General features: G+C 39.6%; 1 protein-coding gene and 1 long non-coding RNA gene across 3 annotated transcripts in view; both read right to left on the bottom strand.

The window, feature by feature from the left end:
- LOC307028010 overlaps positions 1-22,416 on the bottom strand; it is a 32,733-nt gene that overhangs the window by 1,778 nt on the left and 8,539 nt on the right. The window lies entirely within an intron of this gene.
- Positions 13,048-19,077, bottom strand: LOC307027880 (uncharacterized protein). Of its 2 annotated transcripts, none has more exons than XR_013804788.1 (4): positions 15,736-19,077; positions 15,133-15,286; positions 14,006-14,911; positions 13,048-13,543 (listed from the first exon to the last, which is right to left on the bottom strand). XR_013804788.1 is itself a non-coding variant. In XM_079662561.1 (4 exons), the coding sequence occupies exons 2-4, from the start codon at positions 15,148-15,150 to the stop codon at positions 13,124-13,126; spliced, it is 567 nt and encodes a 188-aa protein (XP_079518687.1). In that variant the 5' UTR covers positions 15,151-15,286; positions 15,736-16,512; the 3' UTR covers positions 13,048-13,123. The 2 variants fall into 2 exon arrangements, 1 of the variants encoding a protein (XP_079518687.1); XM_079662561.1 differs by having other exon boundaries at positions 14,006-14,134; positions 15,736-16,512.

The following is a 22,416-nucleotide window of genomic DNA, read 5'->3' as shown; positions in this document are numbered from 1 at the left end:
AATACAGGTATCGGGACCAGCCAGTCAGAAAGAGGAAGCCGCATGAATACACATCAGTATACATAGCCAGATTTGGAGGCAGCCGATTTCACTCCTAAGCGAATCAGATTTCTGGGAAAAATGTATTTTACTTCTGAACAGAGCGTGAGAGCTTCGGAACTACCCAAGGACAGAGTCAATCTTTTATCTTGCACCTGAATTCACTCCTTTACTTTCCCAAGGAATATTTCACGCAAACTATTCTTTCCCAGACAATCAAACATTGTACACAGATATATTGGTGCCCAGAAAGGACCTTGAAAAGAATATAGTTCTGCTGAAAAGAATATGTGTGTGTGCTGGTATCTAGGTCAGTGAGTGTGAGTGAGAAGGTTATATATATATATATATAGGATTACTTGAAAACAGTCCCCAATAATACATGTTTACTTTAAACAGTTTCGAACAAACAAATGAACTTTAATCTTTAGGTTAGACAAGCAACATTTAGTTATTTGGTATTTCATCGTTATCTACTGTGAATTAATTTCAGAAAAAAAAGAAGTTTGAGAAAAGTGGATTGTCAAAGAAAAGGCTATGCAAACGTTATTATTAATAATAATTTTTAAAAAATGAATCAATTTTTTTTTTATATATATATATATTTTTTTTAATTTTCCATTTTTAATTTTCCATTTTTATTTTGTAATCATCTCGCGACCCCCACTTAGGGAACCCCTGATCTAGAGACTGCAACGTGCTCTGATGCTGTTGCTTTATGCTTTATGAACAACAGAGAAACATATTCTTCATGACCAAAGTTGGAATTGAAATAAAAAAGTGAAACTTATGCTCATCACCCTCTCCCTCCGGTCCACATTAATACAAATGATCCCAATACGTATGATTGTATGAACTATGAAAAGATCTTAAAATCAATACAAATGTATTTATTATAAACGTTAGTCTTTAACACCTATCAGTGTGTATATCACCATTCAAACATCTTTTAAAAGTTGAACAAACCCCACACAGCTCAGTGAAATGTTGACTTTATTTAATAATTTCAGTAAAAACTAACGTTCATATTTCTCTTTTTGATCATAATACTGATGAACGTTCAAAACAAAGCACTTTGGCAACTTACCACATACGTTTTAAAATGCTTAATAAGCACTGTAACTTTCATGATATAATTTCTCCGTCATAATCGTTTGTGTCCGTGAACGGCTGACTGTTGTGTGACGTCAAATGCTGCGGCTGCAAGGCATTGTGGGGAAGCATTTTCTCCTCTCCTTTCGGTTAGGGAGGTCCAGTGGTTCCTGCTAAAGGAGGTTATAAAGGAAGTTTGAAACCTCCTTTCCTATCATTCTAGAGAATTTGAAGGGCACTTATCATGGCTAACACTGAGGGACTTCCGGGTCATTTCACTCGGTTAGGAAGGTTCCTAAGCTAAATGGACTATTCGACCGCAACCGAGAACTCCTCTCCTCTGAGAGGTCATTTTAAAGAGACGTCCATTAATGATGACAGGAGGCACAGCAGCCCTCTGTCTGATGGACAGATGTGTTCATGACGACTTATATATTTACTTTGATTCATTGACAGTGCGGTATAATGAGACAATAACAGGCTACAGATGCGGACACACACACACAAATATATTTATATAAATATATACAATTTAAAGTATGAGAGCACTCTCATAGTAACGTAACACAATCAGAGACTGGATCCCCCCCTCTCTTTGGTCGCTGAAATGGGGAATTGAAATTACGGGCCAAAAGTTGTATTTACAAGTATTAAAATTAAGCAGAGGACACCAAACTAACTGAGACCCGTCTGTCCGCCGCATCTACGCACTGTACAACACACACACCTACACACTGTACCACGCACTAGGGTGGCCATTTCCATAACACCAAAAAGGAGGACACTTCGGGATTATCTTTTAGTTTTTATCCTGGCTTCACTGAATCCTTCACACTCAAAACACAATAAGACTCTAGTGTACTAACCACAAGTTGAATGTCTATTTACGATACTTTTGCCCTTTCCTGGCTGCTTCCAAGAGTTTTTTGTTTGTAAGGCGTCTCTGGTACATGTCTGTGCACTCAAATGTGAAGTTGACACAAATTTGCAGCTCTGCCTTGACACTGTCCACATCCAGACGATTTCTCTCATTTCTCCATGCTGAGGTCATCATTGAGAACACACGTTCTGTATGTGCATTGCTACATGGGATGGAGAAGATGTAGGCGCTGATCTTCCTCAGATTCACAAGTGGGACTTCTGCTTTGGAAAACAGTTTCAAATACCGCTCCTCACTGTGGCATCCTTCCATTTCTGAAGAGCTGAGAATAGCTTCCACCATGCCATATTCCTCATAGAGTCCATCCATGTCAATGTCTTTCAGGCTGCAGGCTTGGACTGCATCACTGTATTCTCCATAGGACACAGCAGTTGTGAGGCCAAGCTTTGACACTTTACTATGAAAGCTGTTCTCAGAGAAGTCATACCTTTCACTCACGTATTTCTTGGCTCTTTCATAGAAAACAAGAAAATCAGCCTCACATTTCTTAGCCAGATCAGGGGTTAGCTGCTTGAGTTTGTTGTTCACAGCAAAGCCAAAAAATGTGTCCTTTAACCTTCTCTCAAGTTTCCCTTTCAGTTCAGTCATTACCTTAAACACAGAGGTTATGCTGAATGATTTGGCCTCGAGTGCTTCAATGCAGTCTGAAAACACTTTCAGAATGTGACTGAGGAAGAGAAAATACATCTCAGATACTTCGTTGCCATCCTCTCCAAAGCATTTCCACAAAATCTTGGAGCATTCCTCCTCACCTAGACTCTGAAAGTAGCTGGTCAGGGGTCTCCAACACTTCAGGATTCTGTCAATAGATGGCAGCAGAGACAACCATCGCGTGACAACGTGCCGCAGCAGATTGCATTCCTCCACTTCCACAAACTCGCAGAATTCCTTCAACTGCGCCGTTCTGCTAGCTGAGATGCTAAAATGGCTATACACCTTAAGCACAACATTTTCAATGTCAATATCCAAGTTGCTTGCTGCATATCTTGTTGCATTGTGCAGAATATGGGCTAAACAGTTTGCAGCGAGCACGTCTTTTTGAGCCTGTTTCAGTTTCTGATAAACACTGTTGTGTTTTCCATAATTAACGCTGGCGTTGTCTGCTGCATATGCTGACATTTTTTTCACATCTAGTCCAGACATCTCCAGTTTAGATAGCAGCTGATTTGTTATAGCTTCCGACTTTTCGTTGCTATCACTGTAAAAATCCAACAGTGCATGTTGCACGCCCTCCTCAAAGTGAAAATATCTCAGTACAATGGGGAAACACTTGATCGTACCTTTGTTTGATGCATCACTTGCCACTGAATAATGCAGTTCATTTTCTTTTATGTAATCCACATGCGTCTGGACAGAGTAGGGTGCTAGGATATTTTCGCACAAAGCTTTGGCTTTTGTTTTTCCACAGGTCATCCCTTTTGCTATTGATGAGTCGTTGTAGATTGTGCGATCAACTTTTATTCCACAGTCTACACTCCTGTATGACTGGTGATGCTTGACGGCATGATAAACTTTACAAAGTTCTGCTGCGGAGATTTTGTCATCTTGAGGCGATGAAGCTTCACGGGAAAACGATAAAAGTGAAGAGGCACCTGCGCTTTGATCGTTGCTTTTGTGCTTATCTGTGTTAGCATGTCTGTCGACAGCACCTTTTCCTTTGCTACTTACGTCCACATCGCAACGACACAACGTGCAAAAAGCATGGAAGTCGTCCTTTCGGCTTTTTGTGAGGAATCCATGCTCTTTCGACCATTCAGGATTAAATGAAGTCTTTCGTTTCGGCATTTCTGCGGTTTAACCTACCGCTAACTAGGCGGAGTTGGCTCATGAGCTAGTCTGCTAGCGCTAACGTCACTCTGTGCCACAGTGCCATGCCGTGAACGTGACGTCAAGAAGCACATGGCTAATTGTTTACGTTTATTAACCAATGAAATACAAGATATTTATTTGACATCACATTCAGCCAATAATTTGTAAGACCACAAGTCTTACAGGGATATATACTTACACATAACTTATTTTTTGTATTTCTTTGTATAATTGTCTATTTTTTTTTTATACCCTAAAAGTATAAAATGGGGATCACCTCAAAAGGAGGACAAATGAGCGTCCGGCTCAAGGCTGCGCCGGCAGACGGACACAGACATTGAAAACCGGACTGTCCGACCTAAAACCGGACGGATGGCCACCCTACCACGCACACACCTACACACTGTACCACACACACACCTACACACTGTACCACACACACCTACAGCTCCTAAAGCATAATCAGGCTACAGCCATTGTGTATTTTATTATTTTAGCACTAAATGGTCTTAGAAAAATATTCACTCTTTGTTTGTAGTTATCTACTAAACTAAAGCAAATAAAGACAGTAGGCCTGTTATACTGAGTGATATTATACACTGCTCTGCTTTCTGCGCGGACCTCACAGCTGTTCTCTCTGGAAACATCGCGACGCGATGAAAGCAGTTTCTAAAATAATATCCAGGAGATGCATGCAGAGCTGTCATTGGCTGAGATAAGTCCGGCCGTGCGTCACGTCTCCACTGTTCCCGGAAATGCATCCGCGGAGGAGCCGTGGAGGCACCATCAGTGTAGCCTCGGTTATAGCTCCTCCAGACAGCCTCCTCGATGCTCGATCCTCGGTCCTCGGTGTGCATTTAGAGAAATGAGATGTCCTTCAAAATGGCGCGCTGAAATTCATTTCCGGGTCACTACCGGAGGACCGAGGAGTCGAGGAGGGGAAATTTGAGTATTGAGAAGCCTCTCTACTGTCTGTCATTGCAAACGTTGCGCATTGCCCCACTCACTCAAATTCAGTTCATCTACAATAATGGGGCAGGGCAACCACTATTGTAGATGAACTGAATTCGATGAAGGCTTATTTCAATGTATGATGTCTGTTTAATTGTATTTTTTGTATAATTTGTTGTTCTGAATTTGGCATTAAAAAAACAAAAACGAAACTGATGTCGTTTTAAAGATGTGTCGCCCCTCGGGCGCCCCCTACTGGCCTGGGGCCCCAAGCAGTTGCCTGCCTTGCCTGTCCGCAAGAGGCAGCCCTGTGTGCTCCCCCCTGATTTGTGTTCCTTCGTGTGAGTGTGTAGTGATCACGGGTGCCTTAATTTACTTTGTTGGGATCCCTCTCACCCCTCGTCACCTCCATCCACTGGTAAGTCTCATCATCCCTGAATTAAGAGTTCCCCCCTTTATTTTCAGTGTGTATAATGATCTTATGGTGTTTTTAATTATATGTTAATGCCAGAAATAAAACATTTGATGAATTGGAACCACGTCTCCTGCCCCTCAGTATCAAGAACCTGAGTGCCTTGTTGGTACTTGGAATAATTATTTCCTTGGGTGCAATTCCCAAGGAGGTGTTGTCTGGCTTTTAGTTGAATAGGATTTCCAACAAACACCCCCCACGTGCCGCCACATTACGTTATTATGAGAGTGCTCTCATACTTTAAATTGTATATATTTATATAAAAAATGAGCACCGGATCATTTGAAAAAATACACAAAAAAGAGAGAGAAGGGAGAGAGAGAGAAAAGAGAGAAGAGAGAAGAGAGAGAGAGATAGAAAAGAGAGAAGAGAAGTAGTTATATTCATCCCGCGTCCATCACATTAGTATGCATAAAAAGTGACAGGTGCTGTGACAGGTCACAGCTCTCCCTACTTATGCTAATGAGCTAAGTCCCGCCTCCCCTTTGATCGAGGTGTGAGATCTCAAGTAGGTGTGATATCCCAAGTAGGTGTGAGATCCGTCGATAGGAGGGGGGTGATGTGTATTCACAGGTGTGAAAAGCCCCCACTGTTGCGCCTTATGGTGTATAATAAAAAATGTTTCAATCACATTAGTATGCATAAAAAGTGACAGGTGGGCCCGGCCCCAAGTGTGTGTGTGTGTGTGTGTGTGTGTGTGTGTGTGTGTGTGTGTGTGTGTGTGTGTGTGTGTGTGTGTGTGTGTGTGTGTGTGTGTGTGTGTGTGTGTGTGTGTGTGTGTGTGTGTGTGTGTGTGTGTGTGAGCCTGGCCCTGCCCCCTCCTTCCCCCTTCCTGCCATCTTATCACTAGACAGAGGGGTGAGGGGTTCTCTCTAAAACACAGTGTCTGTAAAGTGGGGGGGACACTGTCTCCCCCCTTCCTGCCATCTCTCTCTGTTTCTGCTGATGTGTAAAATATACAAAATAACGTTTTATATACTTAATCTCTTGTTAAAAGGTGATGAAGTTTGCAGCGTAAGCCAGCCATCAGTGTTCTAGTTTTAAGGTTTTGCATACCTCAAAGTGTGTCTAAAAGTATCTTGGCAAGAGAAAAAAGCCAAAATCCACCTAGGCCATTAAAAAGAAACCGAATTCCACGTTTTACAAATGAACAGACACAAATGCAGACTTGACTACTTGGCAGTTGATTAAAGCAGATTTGTCCGTTTTCATCTCTCAAAGGTTTGGGTCCTGTTCAACACTGGGTACAGAAATATATTCAATATACAGTCATTTGTACGTAAAGATTTTTTAAGTTGTAAGCACTTAGAAATATGCATTTGATTGCATTTAAAGTGGCTGTAGACAACTTATCATAATGAAGTAGTTGATTGCACACATTTGTAATGGATGTAGAATAAAGACGACATTAGCGTTTAAATTGGCTCCCTATAAGACTCGCTTTCTCTTTCAATAAAAAGCCCAAACACAATACTTTTCTGAATCACTGCAGGAAGTAATGTGCTAAAATGCAAATACAAATAGCTTACAGTAGCTCCCAATTAGTTGAACAATTGGAAAACCGCAAGGACTGTGGAAACACCTACTGGCAAAGGATTGTGGATGCAAATTATGCAAAGAGGAAGAAAAAACATTCTATCTAAAGCTATATAACACAATCTACGTATTGACAGTATGAGTACAACAAAAACAGTATGCATGTTGATGCAAACGACAATGTTCAGTAAACGATCAATCAAAATCGAAGGATCCAATGTATTTTTAAATGGAGCAGAAATAGAACTAGTCTCCCAGTTGAAGTATCTTGAACAGGGAGTGTCATATTGGACTCGCACTTGACTTTTTAAGAAACATATCCAGAAAGTATCCAATACCATTAAATTCAACTTTTAACATTTTAAACAAATTAGACCTTTTCTGAACTGTCAATGCTGCAAAGTCATACCTCCACTGTATGATTCTATCCCACATTGAATACGGTTTTACAAACTGGTCGTCTGATTGTGCCACACACCTGAAACCCATAGAACAGGTGTTCAAGAGAGCTATCCAGGTGTTTGACAGAAAGCCACAGTCATACCACCACTGTACCATACTTGAAAATCACAATTTCTTGAGTTTTTGACAATTTTAAGTCTTTTAAAAGTATGTGTTTTTGAAATAATATTTACATGGCCTGGCCCCCCCCCCCTCCCCTTGGGGGAATTCATCCACAGAAAACACACTGGACGCAGCACTAGGTCAGAAACCAGAGGAGACTGTGAAGTCCACCACAGACGGACCACCTTTGGACAAAATGTCCTCTCCATTAAAGGCAGCTCATTGTGGAATAGCCCCCCCAACTGAGATACGGGATTGTCCCACTCTCAATAGTTTTAAAGGTCAACATAAAGAATGGTTGAGCAACAAACAGACGTGTAATCACCGCTAAATAAATGGACTTTAACACAGGGGTATCTCCTCTTACACTTTTATGTAGCGCTTTTATCTTATCTTGCACTTTATATATCGTAGCTGCTACATTGTACTGCCATGTGGTAAATGCTTATATGCTGCTCCTTCTCTTTCTGCATATCATGTATTTATTTTTGCTGTATATATATATATATAAATGTCATGTTCTTATATGCTGTATGTGACGGGACTATAGATGGAAATGAGCTCAAAGCTAAAATCCGGCTCATTTACACTTGTAAGCATTATTTTTGTTTTAAAGTGTTCATCAATGTGCACTACGGTAGCCCTGAAGAAAATTAAACATTAAAATATGTTATCGATGTCCCCATTCCCAGTTTGTTTTGGGAATAATTGCGATGTTTACTATGTTTTGGTAGCTCTTAACAAAACTGAATTTTTGTAAAAGACTGCGACTCTAAAAGGCAAGTTTGTGATTTTAACACTGTTTCGATGAAACAATACATTATACAATATTATGACTTTTTGCCATATTTGTAACACAATATACTTGTACCTTTTTTTTTTTTTGTGGTTGTAGCGCTTCAAGATATTTTGCATGTCATACATAAACACGGTGTCATCTTTTCCTTCAAACTGACGTGCTGCCCATTTTACAAAACAAGTTATTTTTCTGCTTCTTCATCCTCTGAATTTTCCTCCCCCGTCCCTCTTCCTTTAGCCAGCACAACAAGAATCAAGGTGGATCTGTGAAATGAAACACCTCTTCCCAAAGCGTGACTTCCCTATTGAGAGCATGCGTCTTCGGCAGTAGGGTTTAAACCAATTGGCCAGATATACTAACATACAGAACGTACGGTATGTTTGAAGACTAACCATTTATCCAGTTCAAGCTGTCTTTAAGATGTGACATTGCGCTCTGACTATTCCCCGTAAAATGGTGACAAACTATTACTTATTCTTAAATTTGACCTCTTGCTGCTTGGTTGAAAATGATAGATGAAAAATAACTTTAAAAAAAAAAAAGACTCAAACAGCGAGGGACATTATACTGGTGAAAGAACTCTCAATTCTACAGATGACTCACCCCCACTCAACGCAATAAGTCCCTCCCTCCACTCAGCAAAGCATCTAAAACTAAGGACCCCACTAAGACGACAGTTTGAAAACTAGCTATGGATCTGAGAAAAACCAAGTCTCCCCCCGCGAGTTGCAGCCAGGAACAAACTCCTGGACTACCATCATCACCACCATTCTGGACACCCGAATCTTGCAATACTACTGCTGCTTATTTTGCTCCTTGGGCCAAGACGTCTCTGTTTATGGACACAGTGAAATCAGTGTTGGTTGATATTGTGGAGGGGGTGATACATCGGTACAGAGAAGAAATATGCAATGGATGCCGAGTCAGTCACCCCGGCCAGAGGCAACACGATTGTCTGAATGACATGCCTGATTTTTTCTTCAGAAACAATTACAACGCGTTAATGAAAAGACTCTGGCTCACCGACTTCATTACTGAGATCGACCAGATTCTTATTGATAAAGAAATTTTCCCGGATGATTGGAGGATCCAAGGCGCTTCGGAGGCTTTTCTGCACAATCTAAACAATCTAACAATCAAAATAGCTCTCATCACTGGCTCAGTGTCATTTCATTTGACCTAATGTCTTTACATATACATTTAATATATTTTATTATTATCCACCTTTTTGTTTTATGTCCTTTTATTTAAAACATTCTTTGAGACTTCAGCTTCTGGTTCAAATTTCAATAAATGTCATTTGTATAATCACTCTTTTGTCTTTATTCTACATGAAAATGTTAGAGATTCCATTCAAATCTGTTGATTATTCATATCTTCCTCAGGCTAGGAACGTATGTCGAGTTTTGAATGCTAAATGTATATCATTTTCTCACAGGATATAGAATAAGACAACACAGTGTTTATCCATTGTGTATGAATGCTTCAGCTCTTCAGACCAACATAGTAATATGTGAGCATGTTCCTAATTATGTTGGTATGCAGCCTAGGTCTGGTCTGTTTAATAAAGCAAATCTGTCACTTTTATATTGTAGAATTTGTTAAATTAAAGCAGTCTTTAATTGTTTGTCCTAAACATAGCACAGCCTGTCCTCCTACAAAAAACGACCATATAGGCCGATTGTTCATGCCCTTATTACGACCCAGAGACACGTTTTAAAGTGTATGTTGTTTCTTACACGACCACTAGAGGTGCTCTAGTGGTCGTGTAAGAAACAACATGCTCCCGTCCCGTTCATTGCAAACGCTCCGGAGGGACGTTTATTCACAAATAACCCTCCCTGGAAAATCCTAAATTGTAGAATAGTTTGGCTATTAAAATGCTTTTTGATTTGATTTCAAGTGAGAAGTGTATATTGTACTCTTCCACGTCCAGTGGATGTGTAGGATCTATAGTTTGATAAATATTACGAAGATGATTTGAGGTCTCGCCAGGATAACGTGTATGCAGCTTCCATGTAAAGTTAGCGTGGGTGAAAACTGTTTTTCGGGTCTCAAAGTTTTCATAATAAAACCGGATATATTCCCCTCACTGTCAAATGATTACACAGTGATATCTGCAGTACTCATCCACTAAAAAACATCAGTTTATCCTTGTTAATTACACAATATTGATTGGTTTAAATTGTGTACAATGCTTTTGTGTTTTTAACCTTCGATTCAGAGAAACATAGAGTTTTTTCGGGGTTTAGACACTTTCCGAAGACACTACACTACCCAGAATCCCCAGCTATCGATTGGGACTACAACATCCGCCTTGCTTTACAAACCCCGTGATTAGTCATCAAGCCCTGTGATTGGATGTTAGAGTGGCAGTGCGACAAGGTTACGCTGAGCGTCAAACAGCTCTATGAAATGGAATGGAGCCTCGGCAGACTATCCAAAACTGGAATTGGACGGGTCCAGCCCATAGACTGGTCCAGCCCCCCAGCCCCCCCCAGAACTACACATGCTGGCTATTGTGTGTTTCGCAACATGTTCTATGGCACGTCTCTTTATAAGAGGTTTTCGTATTTCCCACAAGTAGAAGTTGCCAGTATTAAACTGTGTACACCCTGGAGGTTTAGGGGATACGAAACACAGTGGTGTTATCACATTTAAAACATATAATTAATAAATGGGTGAATCAATATACCCACATGACACCTAAGGTCAGAAGAGCTTTATTTAACAGCTGGTCTTATGTCTGTGACCCCTCCTGTTGTTCATTGATAAGCCTGAAACATGCACTTGTCAAGGTTCAGAGGCAAATTTTGCAAATATGGCAGTAGCCATTGATCATCTTAAGATAAGATAAGATAAGATATACTTTATTGATCCCAAGTTGGGAAATGTTTTTGTTACAGCAGCATACTACTTTGTTCTACTCCACTACAGTTCAGAGGTCAACCTGGTATTTTTACTCCACTACATGTATTTTAGTTACTTTGCAGATTCTGATTAATGATGTGAAATATAAACAACCCTTAAATCAGACTTTAGTTACACCTGAGTCAAATTCAGGGAAGGTGATTGTCAAGTGCCAAAATAAACTATGCAATATATTGGACGTTAAGTACTTTGTCAGACTTCATATTTATCTGTGGATAACCCCAACGTTTTTTTCTTATTCAAAAGAAGACCTTAACTTAAAGTATTCTTTCATGTTGAAATAAAGCCTTATTAGTTTGTCTGTTTTGCACATCCTCCTGTTAATATCTTTGGACGTCCTGCACTAAACTGTTTTATTGTAGAGATCACTACAGTATCTTCTTGATATTTTCTATTCTATATTTCTATCATGCCTTCTACTTTCCCACAATTTTGTATGTAGGCTACTCTTAATATTTAAATGTTTTCATCAAATAAAACTTATTCAACAACAAAATTCAATAACGTGCTTTAACCACTAGGTGGTGCGGGTTAAAAAACCTCTGGTGTAGTTAATAAAACATAATAATATTAGGGCTGTCAAGTTAACACGTTAATAACGCTTTAACGCAAAAAAAAATTAACGCCACTAATTATTTTAACGCGATTAACGCATGTGTATTTTTTGTCCTCGGCCGCCCCGTAGTTTCAGAGCGCGTCGAGTTTAAAATACCATCTACAAGCTGATGCTGACAGCCCCGTTCCTGCCGCCCGCTTGCGGCAGACCACTATCGAAAGCCAAAGGTGCCATAATACGCCCGTATGTTCGTCCGTAGTTTACGGGGAGGCCCGTAAGTTGGTGCGAAACTACGGCCGAACATACGGGCGTATTTTCGCGCGGTTTTTCATATGATAATGAGCCCCTCCTTCTGATTTCCATAGCCAATGAGTTCAAAGTTTCTGTAACGAATCAGTGAAGAGTAAAGCCAGACCAAAGCAATATGTAGAGGAAAAGTTCCTGACATTGTGAGGCTGTAAATTGTACGTTATTCCAGATGCATGGGACTATGTATTAATTTGCCTTTCAATATAATAAATATATCAATCAATATATCCTGCCTTCATTGTCTTTTAAAATAAAATCGCCTTACCTTATCTTACTGAAGTGAAGGGTATTTATGTCTCCTTAAATCACCTTTTAAATGTACTTCTTATAACATGGTGTTGCATATCAAAATGTTCAGTCTCTGGTCTTGCTAGAAATGCAAAGTCACTCCTCACCTTAGAGCACTGTCTTATGAGATACTTAGCTTAGAAATCAGATTTTTGGAAAACTTAAAAACTCTTGTGAAAACAGATGTACTATGATGTAGATGAAAAGTTCCAAGGGGACCAAGTATTAATTTTCCTTTGAATATAATCAATAAATCAAACAATATAAAATATATAAAAAAATACAATTGCCTTACCCTTTTCCTTAACCCTCTGGAGTGTGAAGTGAAGGGTATTTTCTCAATTTTTAGATGTCTCCTTAAATCAACTTTTAAATGTACTTCTTATAACATGGCATGGTGTTACATGTCAAAATGTTCAGTACAGTCTCTGGTCTTGCTAGAAATGCAAAGTCACTCACCTTATGAGATACTAAGCTTAGAAATCCGATTTTTGGAAAAATTCAAAACTGTTGTCAAACACAGATGTACTCATGTCATCCATTTTTTTTGCTGTTTCAGATTTGGTTCACCAAAGTAGTGAAATATATCAATTACACTATAGGCCTATATACATGTGTTGTTCATGTCTAAAATGAAAATCTATAAATTATAATTTAGAGTAAAAATATTTCCATCACTCTACTTTCACCACAGAAAAGTTACATCAGGACTGATTCATATTCCATACCAAGGTTCATGTGATGATGTGTACAAATACAAATTGAGCATTAAACATTTTTATTCAACCAACTATTTATGTTAACATAAGAAACTGTAAAATCTCAATATTTACAATATCAGAACTTTCTCAACCAACTATTCATTATAAATGTAAAGACAGGGGGAGCAGTGTAATGGTCTGTCTTCCATGACAGTGGGTCTGGCTGCTGTGTAGGTGGGGGTAATGGTGCGTGGGCTGCTGGTGGCTGTGTCGGAGGGAGGTAGGTGTGATTGTCCCAGGTTGATGCTGGCGGCTGTGTGGGAGGTACGTCTGCTAGGAGAGACTTCTTTGCTGGCTGGGTTGATCGTGATGGCTGTGGTGGAGGCCTTTGTACCGAGGTGTATCTTAATCTTGTGGCAGGCACAGATGGAGGTGGAGGCCGCTGTAGTGATGCTGGTCCTTGGTGGTGATGGCTCTGGTGAAGGCCCTTGAACCACGGTAGATCTTGACCTGGGTGCATGCACAGATGGAGGTTCTTGCTGCTAGGCCCAGGCAGCTGTGAAATCGGAAAGAAATATAGGACAATAATTACTACTAAGTTCATTAAAATATAAAGTTCAAGTGGAATGTTTCTCAAGCACAAATAACAATGCACAACTCAACCGTTTCTTGGAATCGAAACTAAAATGGTGAAACAAAAAACTACCGCACCCACAACATTTTCTTTTACATGTGCAATGTCCGATGTCAAGACGCCATTGTGCTAATACAGCACTAGGCCATGTTTTGGCCCAGAGGAGGAAAACATTGTTTTGTCTGTCATTACTCTGAGCTTTGAAGTCTGCCATACAGACTTTGCACTTTGGCAGACATCTTGTGTTGGTCAAGCTGCATGATTATTTTCTGAAGTACTTCAAAAGTGAAACGAAGGGGGTTTTGGATATGCTATGTTGAGTGCATATAGCAAACCCAGAAGGAGGGCACAAGCTGAGGCAACTGAAGGCAGTTAATTCAGCACCTCCACGCCCTCGATGATGATGCCGATGTCTGCTGGTGGCTCCTGCAGTCCTTCCTCCTCCTTCCGTATCACAAACACACCCATTGTGAGCTCCTCCATCTCCTTCGGAAGATCATCTGTTCTGGAGTCCTAGAGTAGGAGTAAATGACAACAAACATCACTGGCATCACTTTGCACTAATATGCACTTAATATGGGACAATAATATCACTGTCCGAAGTCCTACTCTGTGATTACTCACTGATTATTCTGACGACTCACATGATCAGAACCTAATATTTAATTCATTTATCTCATCTGATCCATCTGTATTATTGCGATTATGTTGAGAAGGATTAATATTAATATCATTCAATTGTTGTCAAATTGTGGACGTGCTGTGTGGCTGTCTGTGGGGGTGGGTTGTCGTGCATTGTTCTGTGTTTTGTGTTAAAATGTGTAAAATTCAATAAAGAGTATTTTAAAAAAAAGACCATGCTAGGACTACTTTTTACATGTTGTGTTTCGCGGTATACTTGGGAAAATTACTAAAAACCCAAATTCCGATGCTATGCTTTAGTTATTCCTGATGAGCAGGTGGCATGGTCCATCAGTGTATGAATGGGTGAATGTGAACGTGGTGTTAAAGTGCTATGAGGAGTTGGAAAACCATAAAGGTGCTTTAAACTTACATGATGTCAAATGTCCAAGATTATGAATATAATCAAACCCGACAGGTGTTATTTTAGTAGAGAAATGTCCCTTTTACAGCATTAATATCAATCTAATATGTATTAGCACGTGTGCCTTTGACAAGCTGTGCTGACATGCAAACTAGATATTCCTTGATCAGCTCATCTGGATCTTCTCCCAGGAAGATAATGAGGGCTCTCAGGACACACTCCCTCCGAAGATGAATGTCTTCAGTCTGGGACAACATTATTTTGGTTAATTTTATTTTTCAAAATGTCTATTGACAGATTTTCTTACTCTTACAGCTAAAATCCTTCACTTTATTTAGAAACAAATGGACAGTCCTAGTTACAGAGTTTCATAAAACAACGGTTGCCCTCCCAATGCATCTATAAAAGGATACCAAAAATGTATCCCTTTTAGCTGGCAAGGACTCATTTGACAATGCAGATTTACCTGGTCAAAAATGTCCATGATGTCAGCAGTCTTTTGACGTTTTGATCCTCCTTTGGCACGGATGACTGATTAGCTGACTTGAGTGAATGTCCAACTGGGCCATGAACTTCTCCTCAAGAGGAATGGTCATTATCCTCTGGAACTCTGCATTGATCTATGAAAGAATAATACAAAATGACAGTGAGTAAATTCATAAAAATTCAATTGAACTCAGTCTGTATGCAATTAACATTTGAAAAAAGAACCTTTGAAGCAAGTGTAAACTTTTTCCGACCCCTTTTCGGACGTGTAATTAGCTAAAGCTTTGTTGTTTATTGATACCAGACAATGACACTACAGATTATTCAATTATTAATTAAATGTTTCGTTATTGCATTCATTTGTATAGTACTGTATCACCTTTTGTTTCATTTGTATTTTCTTTGGTTTTACACGCTCGAGGAAAAAAAACTAAACTAAGCATGCTTACACACTGGCAAAAAGTATAACAAATTAAAAATGTAAATTCTGTCAGTAAACACTGTTAAACATAATCTTTACCACACCATATTATGATGAATGGATAAAAGCTTACTAAAAAATGGATACACACTAGATTATTACCTCTTTTTGTTGGAACAGTGCCGGCCACCTGTCTTTGAAGTCCTTGATTCCTGGCTCTTGGTTTACCACCTCCCGTCGTCTGTAGGCGAACGTGTGAGCTATTTTGTCTGCGATGACCCTATTATTGTTCCTTATCCTGATGTCTGTCAGAAGTTCTATTCTTTCTTTTTCCAGGCTTTCCAGATTGGCACCAGTGGGGAAGGATGGATAAAAGTTAGACTCAGCTCGCTTTGGCCTCTTGAATTCTTTAGCAGGGAAAGCATCTGTAGCAGCTTTAGGTTTCAGGGAATTTACCACCAGCTCTGGGCACCCCTGCAATTTGAGCTGAGTCCTGTAGTTTCCCCATCTTATATTTCAGGCGCTGTTTCCATCCATTGCAGCCATTGAATGAGCCAGGTTCTTTCAAACAAGGATGCTTTTTGATAAGAGCCTCTGCTACTGTGCAGAAATGTGAATCATCTGGATAGGGCTTGTATCCAGAAATTGTTTCTGCAAGTCTATTCAGAATATCAGACTTGCTTCGGGAGCTGACAGTCAACATTTTGTGGCTTCCATTAAACTCAGAATTCCCTTTCACTAGCTGCAGCTCCGTGTCATATGAAAATTGAGGAATCGGAAAGTCCGCTGGCCACTGTTTGGCTCGAGAGGACACAGATTCGGGGAATGAGAGGATTATTGTGTCATCTGATGCCAACGAAACATTGCCATCACACTCAAGTGAAGACGATTCACAGCCCGAATGCTCATCGAGATGACTGGATCAGTCATGACAACTTGTGATCAGCTCCGATTAAATTGTGATATCAATTCTGTAGCTAACCTCCAGAGAGCACGTTTATTTTATGAAATACCTGTATCCCTCTCATCACAACAAGACTCTACACTGTGCAGGAAAAACAATTACATACATGAAAATAACCTTGATGCATGGGAATTAAACACACAAACTATCTTCCGTGGCTATACTGATATGTCACAGTAACGGTAAACCACAGAAAAGTAAGTCCAGCGGGGCACAAGTTGAATACATATAATACGGTAGTTCTATTATGCCTTTAAGCCTATACGTTTAACCCATAAGAACCCGGACCCATTTCTACTTTTGGGGAAATTAAGGGGAACGTCATTTAGACTAAATAGACACATTTCTGACAAGTAACCTCCCTTGTGTCAAATATCTGGGCTTTAATGGTAAAGTAACTCTTATTTATAACTTAATTAACAAGGATGATGTTTTGGTTTGCATTTGTTTGAACATACTATGAATTGAAGAATAAAGCATATGTTAACTAAATATAATTGAATCAGCTAAATTAACTGACCAGACCATAATCATATTTCTAATTGTGCATATATGTCACTCCGGGTTTACTGTGAATGTTTAGGGTTAAAGTCCCGATGTGACACCATGTGTCACAGCAATATTTATGGCATTTGTTTCATATCAATTTCATCAAGAAATGTTTCCACAACAGGTTAAATGTAATCAGAATCAGAATACCTTTATTCGTCCCACAGAGGGGACATTTACATTTGTTACAGCAGAAAAGAGCCGAAGACAGCTTAATGTTTAACAAATGACATGTCATGTAAGCATTTTTATTCTTAAATGGCTTGAATATTAACTTTAGCAACAAAAAACCTTTCCAAATCTAGCTAGTTCTGTCACATGTTTTAGCCTGACACATGGACATATTGGACATGTTGTTATGGGAAGACAAAAGCAAATGACAAGGACCATGACCCCAGACTGTTCAGTGTGTGTCACTTTGGGACTTCATGAGATAAAAAAGGCTAAAGCTGTATAAGGAACTTTCCAGAACATTTAAATTTCATGTGACACCCGTTTCTAAGCAATTCTGTCTGCCTTCCGTGTTCCTGTTGTTATTTACTTCCTCTCTGCCTTCTTCTGATGATTTTTCTGTTAGTTTGTGTGTTTAATTCCCATGCATCAAGGTTATTTTCATGTATGTAATTGTTTTTCCTGCATAGTGTAGAGCAGGGGTGGGCAAACCTTTTGGCTCGGGGGCCACCAGGAGTTTTAAATTTGACAGACGGGCCGGGCCAGTAGCAGATCGGTAAAAAAATATATTTAGCTGTCCACTCCTCATTATACACTCGGCACTCAATGTTGACTTTTCTTTTCTTTGGTCCACTCCTACAGTCTATGGTCCACTCATTGTTACAGATGCAGGTTCAAAGGTGAATTAGGTTCAAAGCTGTATTATTGCGTCATTGCGTCATCGTTTGCGTCATGACGTAACCGTTTACGTGCCTTCTTATGACCTACACAGCGTTTTACTTCGCTGATTTTCTCCGCAACACCGCTCACAACAACATCAATAGAGGACTGCGTTGGGTAGTTTTTAATTATACGAAGCCAGATTAAATTAAAGAACTACTTCTCCTACCTTGTACCTTTCTCCAGAGTGCCGTGGTGTATTGTTTATTAATGTGGTTCAGCTGCATTACCGCACGCTGCAGTGCTGCTTGCGTACCGGAGTTTATTCTCCCGTTAACTCGCGGCAGCGGCTGCTTTAAAGTTTTCATTGTCTGACTGTCACACAAGCAGCTGATAAATATCCCCCATCCCCAAAAGTGAATGTTTTTTAGTCTGAAAGCTGTTTGGCATCACAACGCTGTTATGAAAGTTTTTCTGGCATTCTACAGGTGATGTTAGCATAGCAACCAAAGCTAATCAGACTATCTTGACTACTTGTTGTATCATATTGTGGCATAAGCCGTTTTCTACACGCATATTTTACCGGCGTAGTTTTCGTTTTTACTTGTGATGGCCACATGTAGCCCGTGTATTGATTCAATCCGATGGTTGCAATAATACAAAACAGAAGGAAAACGTCTGCCTCTTCACAATGGTCAATAACAGTGAACGGATGGTTATTAAAGTAAGGTAAAATAAACAGAATCACACTAAGCCTGGTTAGTGTTGCCTGACTTTATAAAAGTGTTTTTATAAGTGTGTGGTCGCGTTCTAGTCACTTTGCTCAGCGCTACTGCTTGTTACAACTTGTATTCACCGATCTTGCTGGGTTGCCGAGTGGGGCCAGCTGAGAGAATAGACCAGACTCCAGCAAAGGTAAATTGTGTCTAGAGTGCGCCATCTAGTGGGATCAACTGAAATGCCGGGTATTGCAAGAAAAAGGCAAAATGAATGTGGTCTTTACAAAAATTTGGACAATTTTGTACCAATATTCAGCGGGCCGGATTCAAAAGCCCAACGGGCCGTATATGGCCCGCGGGCCTTAGTTTGCCCACGCCTGGTGTAGAGTCTTGTTGTGATGAGAGGGATACAGGTATTTCATAAAATAAACGTGCTCCCTGGAGGTTAGCTACAGAATTGATATCACAATTTAATCGGAGCTGATCACAAGTTGTCATGACTGATCCAGTCATCTCGATGAGCGTTCGGGCTGTGAATAAACAACTTGTGTTTTACTTTTAGGCTGTCTGAAGGTATGGACAGCTATCAAAGCTACTATACATCACATTAAGAACGATGAACAAATGAAAGTCGGACACAAATATATAATTTAAATTATTTATTGAAGTTTGCAATGTTTTGAACAGGCATCCACACAGTCACCTACTTTGTAATGTTCGATACGTCCCTGTAAGCGTCACGATATCGGACTCTCACCCACAACCTCACATACGAGTACTGAATGTGCAGCAAAGTGATCTTAGGAAGGCAGATATAGCAAAAGATGAACGTAAACGACAAACGATGTTTCTTTCCTGGTAAGTCAACAATGGGTCCTCAATGTACACGCCCCGCATTCCTATGACGAAAATAATAGAATGTCGCCAGTTGTCATGACTCAACTTATACTGTAACACCGGCACAACAAATTATTACTACATCTCCCACACAGCGAGGTTAAGTTCTATGTTCGTCAGCCGGATGCATCACCGGGCTTTCACCAGCACAACATGCCCCCTCACTGCTCGGTGATGCCGTATCGTCTTTATAATTACACTCGACGCAGCGGCGGTGACACTACATTAAACCGTTCACACACACACGCCGAAATAGTACCCAAAAAATGTGTGCAGTTTGGTGACAAGCTATGTACTAATAATGATAGTACTAGCCTTAACATGACCCTGTTTGCGCATTTGTTTGCGCTAATTTGGTAATAAGCAGCTACGCCAGTACACAATAGGAATAACTTTAACACATTTCAGTGACAATATTAAACCAAGAGAGTAGGCTTCTACCCGCAAGCAAACAACTATCGTCATGTTTGAGCTAAATCTAGCGGTTTAGCTAACAGTGGAGCCAGTGCATCATAGCTTGGTTTGGTTTGGTTAAACAATTTAGGTGGAACATGTTATATCTGACATTGTACATTATTTTTATATAAGAAATATAACTTGTCTGAATCACACTTACAGTATGTCGAAGTCACGTCTCAAAAGAAAAAGGCGGCACATGTGACGGTGGAAAGATCTGGCAAAGACGTTGACGTTGACGTCATGACGTCACACGCACGTTAGATGAGAGAAACTTGATTGATTTGCTTTCACTGATAACAAAATAGCAAGTCAAATCAACGAACAAAAAAATCACATGAATACAACCCACAAAAGTACATTGGAATCTCTAAAGCATAAATCTGAATCAGATGTATTAAATGTATTAAGTTACTTCAACTACTATCAAGTACACTTTTTAGAGTGTACCACAAAATGGTTCTGAGACTTATTCAGAAATGTCCAAGGTTCATCACAAACACTGCAGCATTTTGTGCTTCTACCGTATTTCATTGCATGCTTCAGAATAGATATATATATATATATATTGATATATAGTGCTTGTGAAGGAAGAGGGGACACATGTATAAATATATATATATATATATATATATATATGAAAACAAGAGGGACATAATATCACAAAACAATTAATGATGATGATTATTTCAGCCATATGTATAATAATGTTAATATCTATGAGATTTAAAGTAATAATAATAATTCCCTGCAAAAGCACCAATTACAATACAATAATGGCAAAAATAGCAATTCGATATATAATACAAATCAATCATTGTCATGTGAAGCAAGGAGTGGTTGGACCCAAATGCAGAGACAGCAGAAAACTTAACAAAAATGTATATTTAACAGGCAGAACAGGAACTCAAGTAACAACAATCAACACGGAAAAAAACAGAACTTCATGACATAGACAAACAAGGAACCGACAAGAACAGGACAGAAAACCAGGACTTATATACTAACAGGGTGATGAGGGGATGAAGTGCAAGTGGACACACAACACAGTGTGTAGCTGTGATGGAGATATTTTCAGTTTAGCTGAATGCCATGGCACACATGTATGACATACATCCCAGGTCTTAGAACACCAAATGTATAACTTTATCAGTTTAAAAAATATAAATAAACGAACCTGGAAACGTGATCAATTCCCAATTATGCATTTTCACGAGAATTTTACATTATCCGTTGCTAGGTTTTAGATTATCAGTAGATAAAAGTGGTATCAAAATTAGTCAGTCGGAATATTTTATTACATTATGGCCAGGTACTCACAAGAACATATCCTAGATGTCTGAGATCATCCAGAGATTACATTATAAACTTAATTTTAGCCTCTTCACCTCATTGGAGTCAAGAATTACTGTCAAGCTCACCAAGAAACAGCATCGCGTATGAAGACTGAATGAAAATGGATAGATACATGTTGAAAAGCATTGTAATTAGTAAAAGAAACAAGAGCATTTTTTTTAACTTCATGCAGATATTAATAGCATTTCAAGCTGTGCATGTTCTCAGGCAGCAATGCATAGTGCATTCATCTATAGCTTTTTTTTGTTGCTTTCCTACAGTATGTGCTTATGTACCGTGGCACTAATGAACAATGTTAAACTCAGGGATATGTTTTGTAATATATCAATGTCAACACATTATGTTTTCTTTAAAAAAACATTTTGTGGCTATTATTGAATTCCCCCATGAGGTCTGGACTGTTATTTGTCGAAAACACATCCCAATGGATGACTATATAAAGCCCAGTCACCGTGGCAAAGTGCAGGCCACAAGCGGGCTAGTAACTGTCACAACATCAATGAGAGAGACCATTGTTTAAACTAAGCAATTTATTTAAGGAAAATTCACTTGAATACTGCAACATAAAAACATAGGTACACACATATATACACTGCACACTAGAAAAATGTGCAAAGTAGTAGTTTTAAAAAAGGCAATTTGTATGAATTCAAAGGGCAAAAAACAGCCTGCAGGGGAGCCGCTGTGAAATATGTGTCATGTCCGTGACAAAATCAGACAACATTCAATGTTGCCATGAATGACAGTATATTTTGGATGACGTCCAGTCCAAGATCTCCTCTACGACCAGCAAGAGGATCAAACTGTGCGGTGAGTTGCTCCATGTCCTCATCGCTTAGCAGGTGCTGGTTTCGAGGTACGGTGACCCTCTCTGGCCAGTCCAATGCAACATCCCCTGCATCAGCTCCACCCTCTCTTTCTGGCTCCTCCTGAGCATCTCCTTGTCCTCCACCAAAGAGGCTCTGCATGGCAGAAGTGGTCTGGCCCTGCCGTTCCAGGCAACCTTGGACAAAAAGTTGTATGGGACTCTGGTGTCTTTCGATCCTCAACCCATGATTGTTCCACTGGTCC

Source organism: Notothenia rossii (genome assembly GCF_949606895.1).
Source record: "Notothenia rossii genome assembly, chromosome: 2".
Lineage (NCBI taxonomy): Eukaryota > Metazoa > Chordata > Actinopteri > Perciformes > Nototheniidae > Notothenia > Notothenia rossii.
This window is presented reverse-complemented; position numbering and strand designations above follow the sequence as displayed.

What these genes read in the sequence shown, in the direction of transcription:
- LOC307027880 (XM_079662561.1), bottom strand. An exon ending in TCATCATCGAGGGCGTGGAG is followed by an intron (nt 13,544 to 14,005) that starts GTGCTGAATTAA and finishes CCGATTTCACAG; the next exon opens with CTGCCTGGGCCTAGCAGCAA.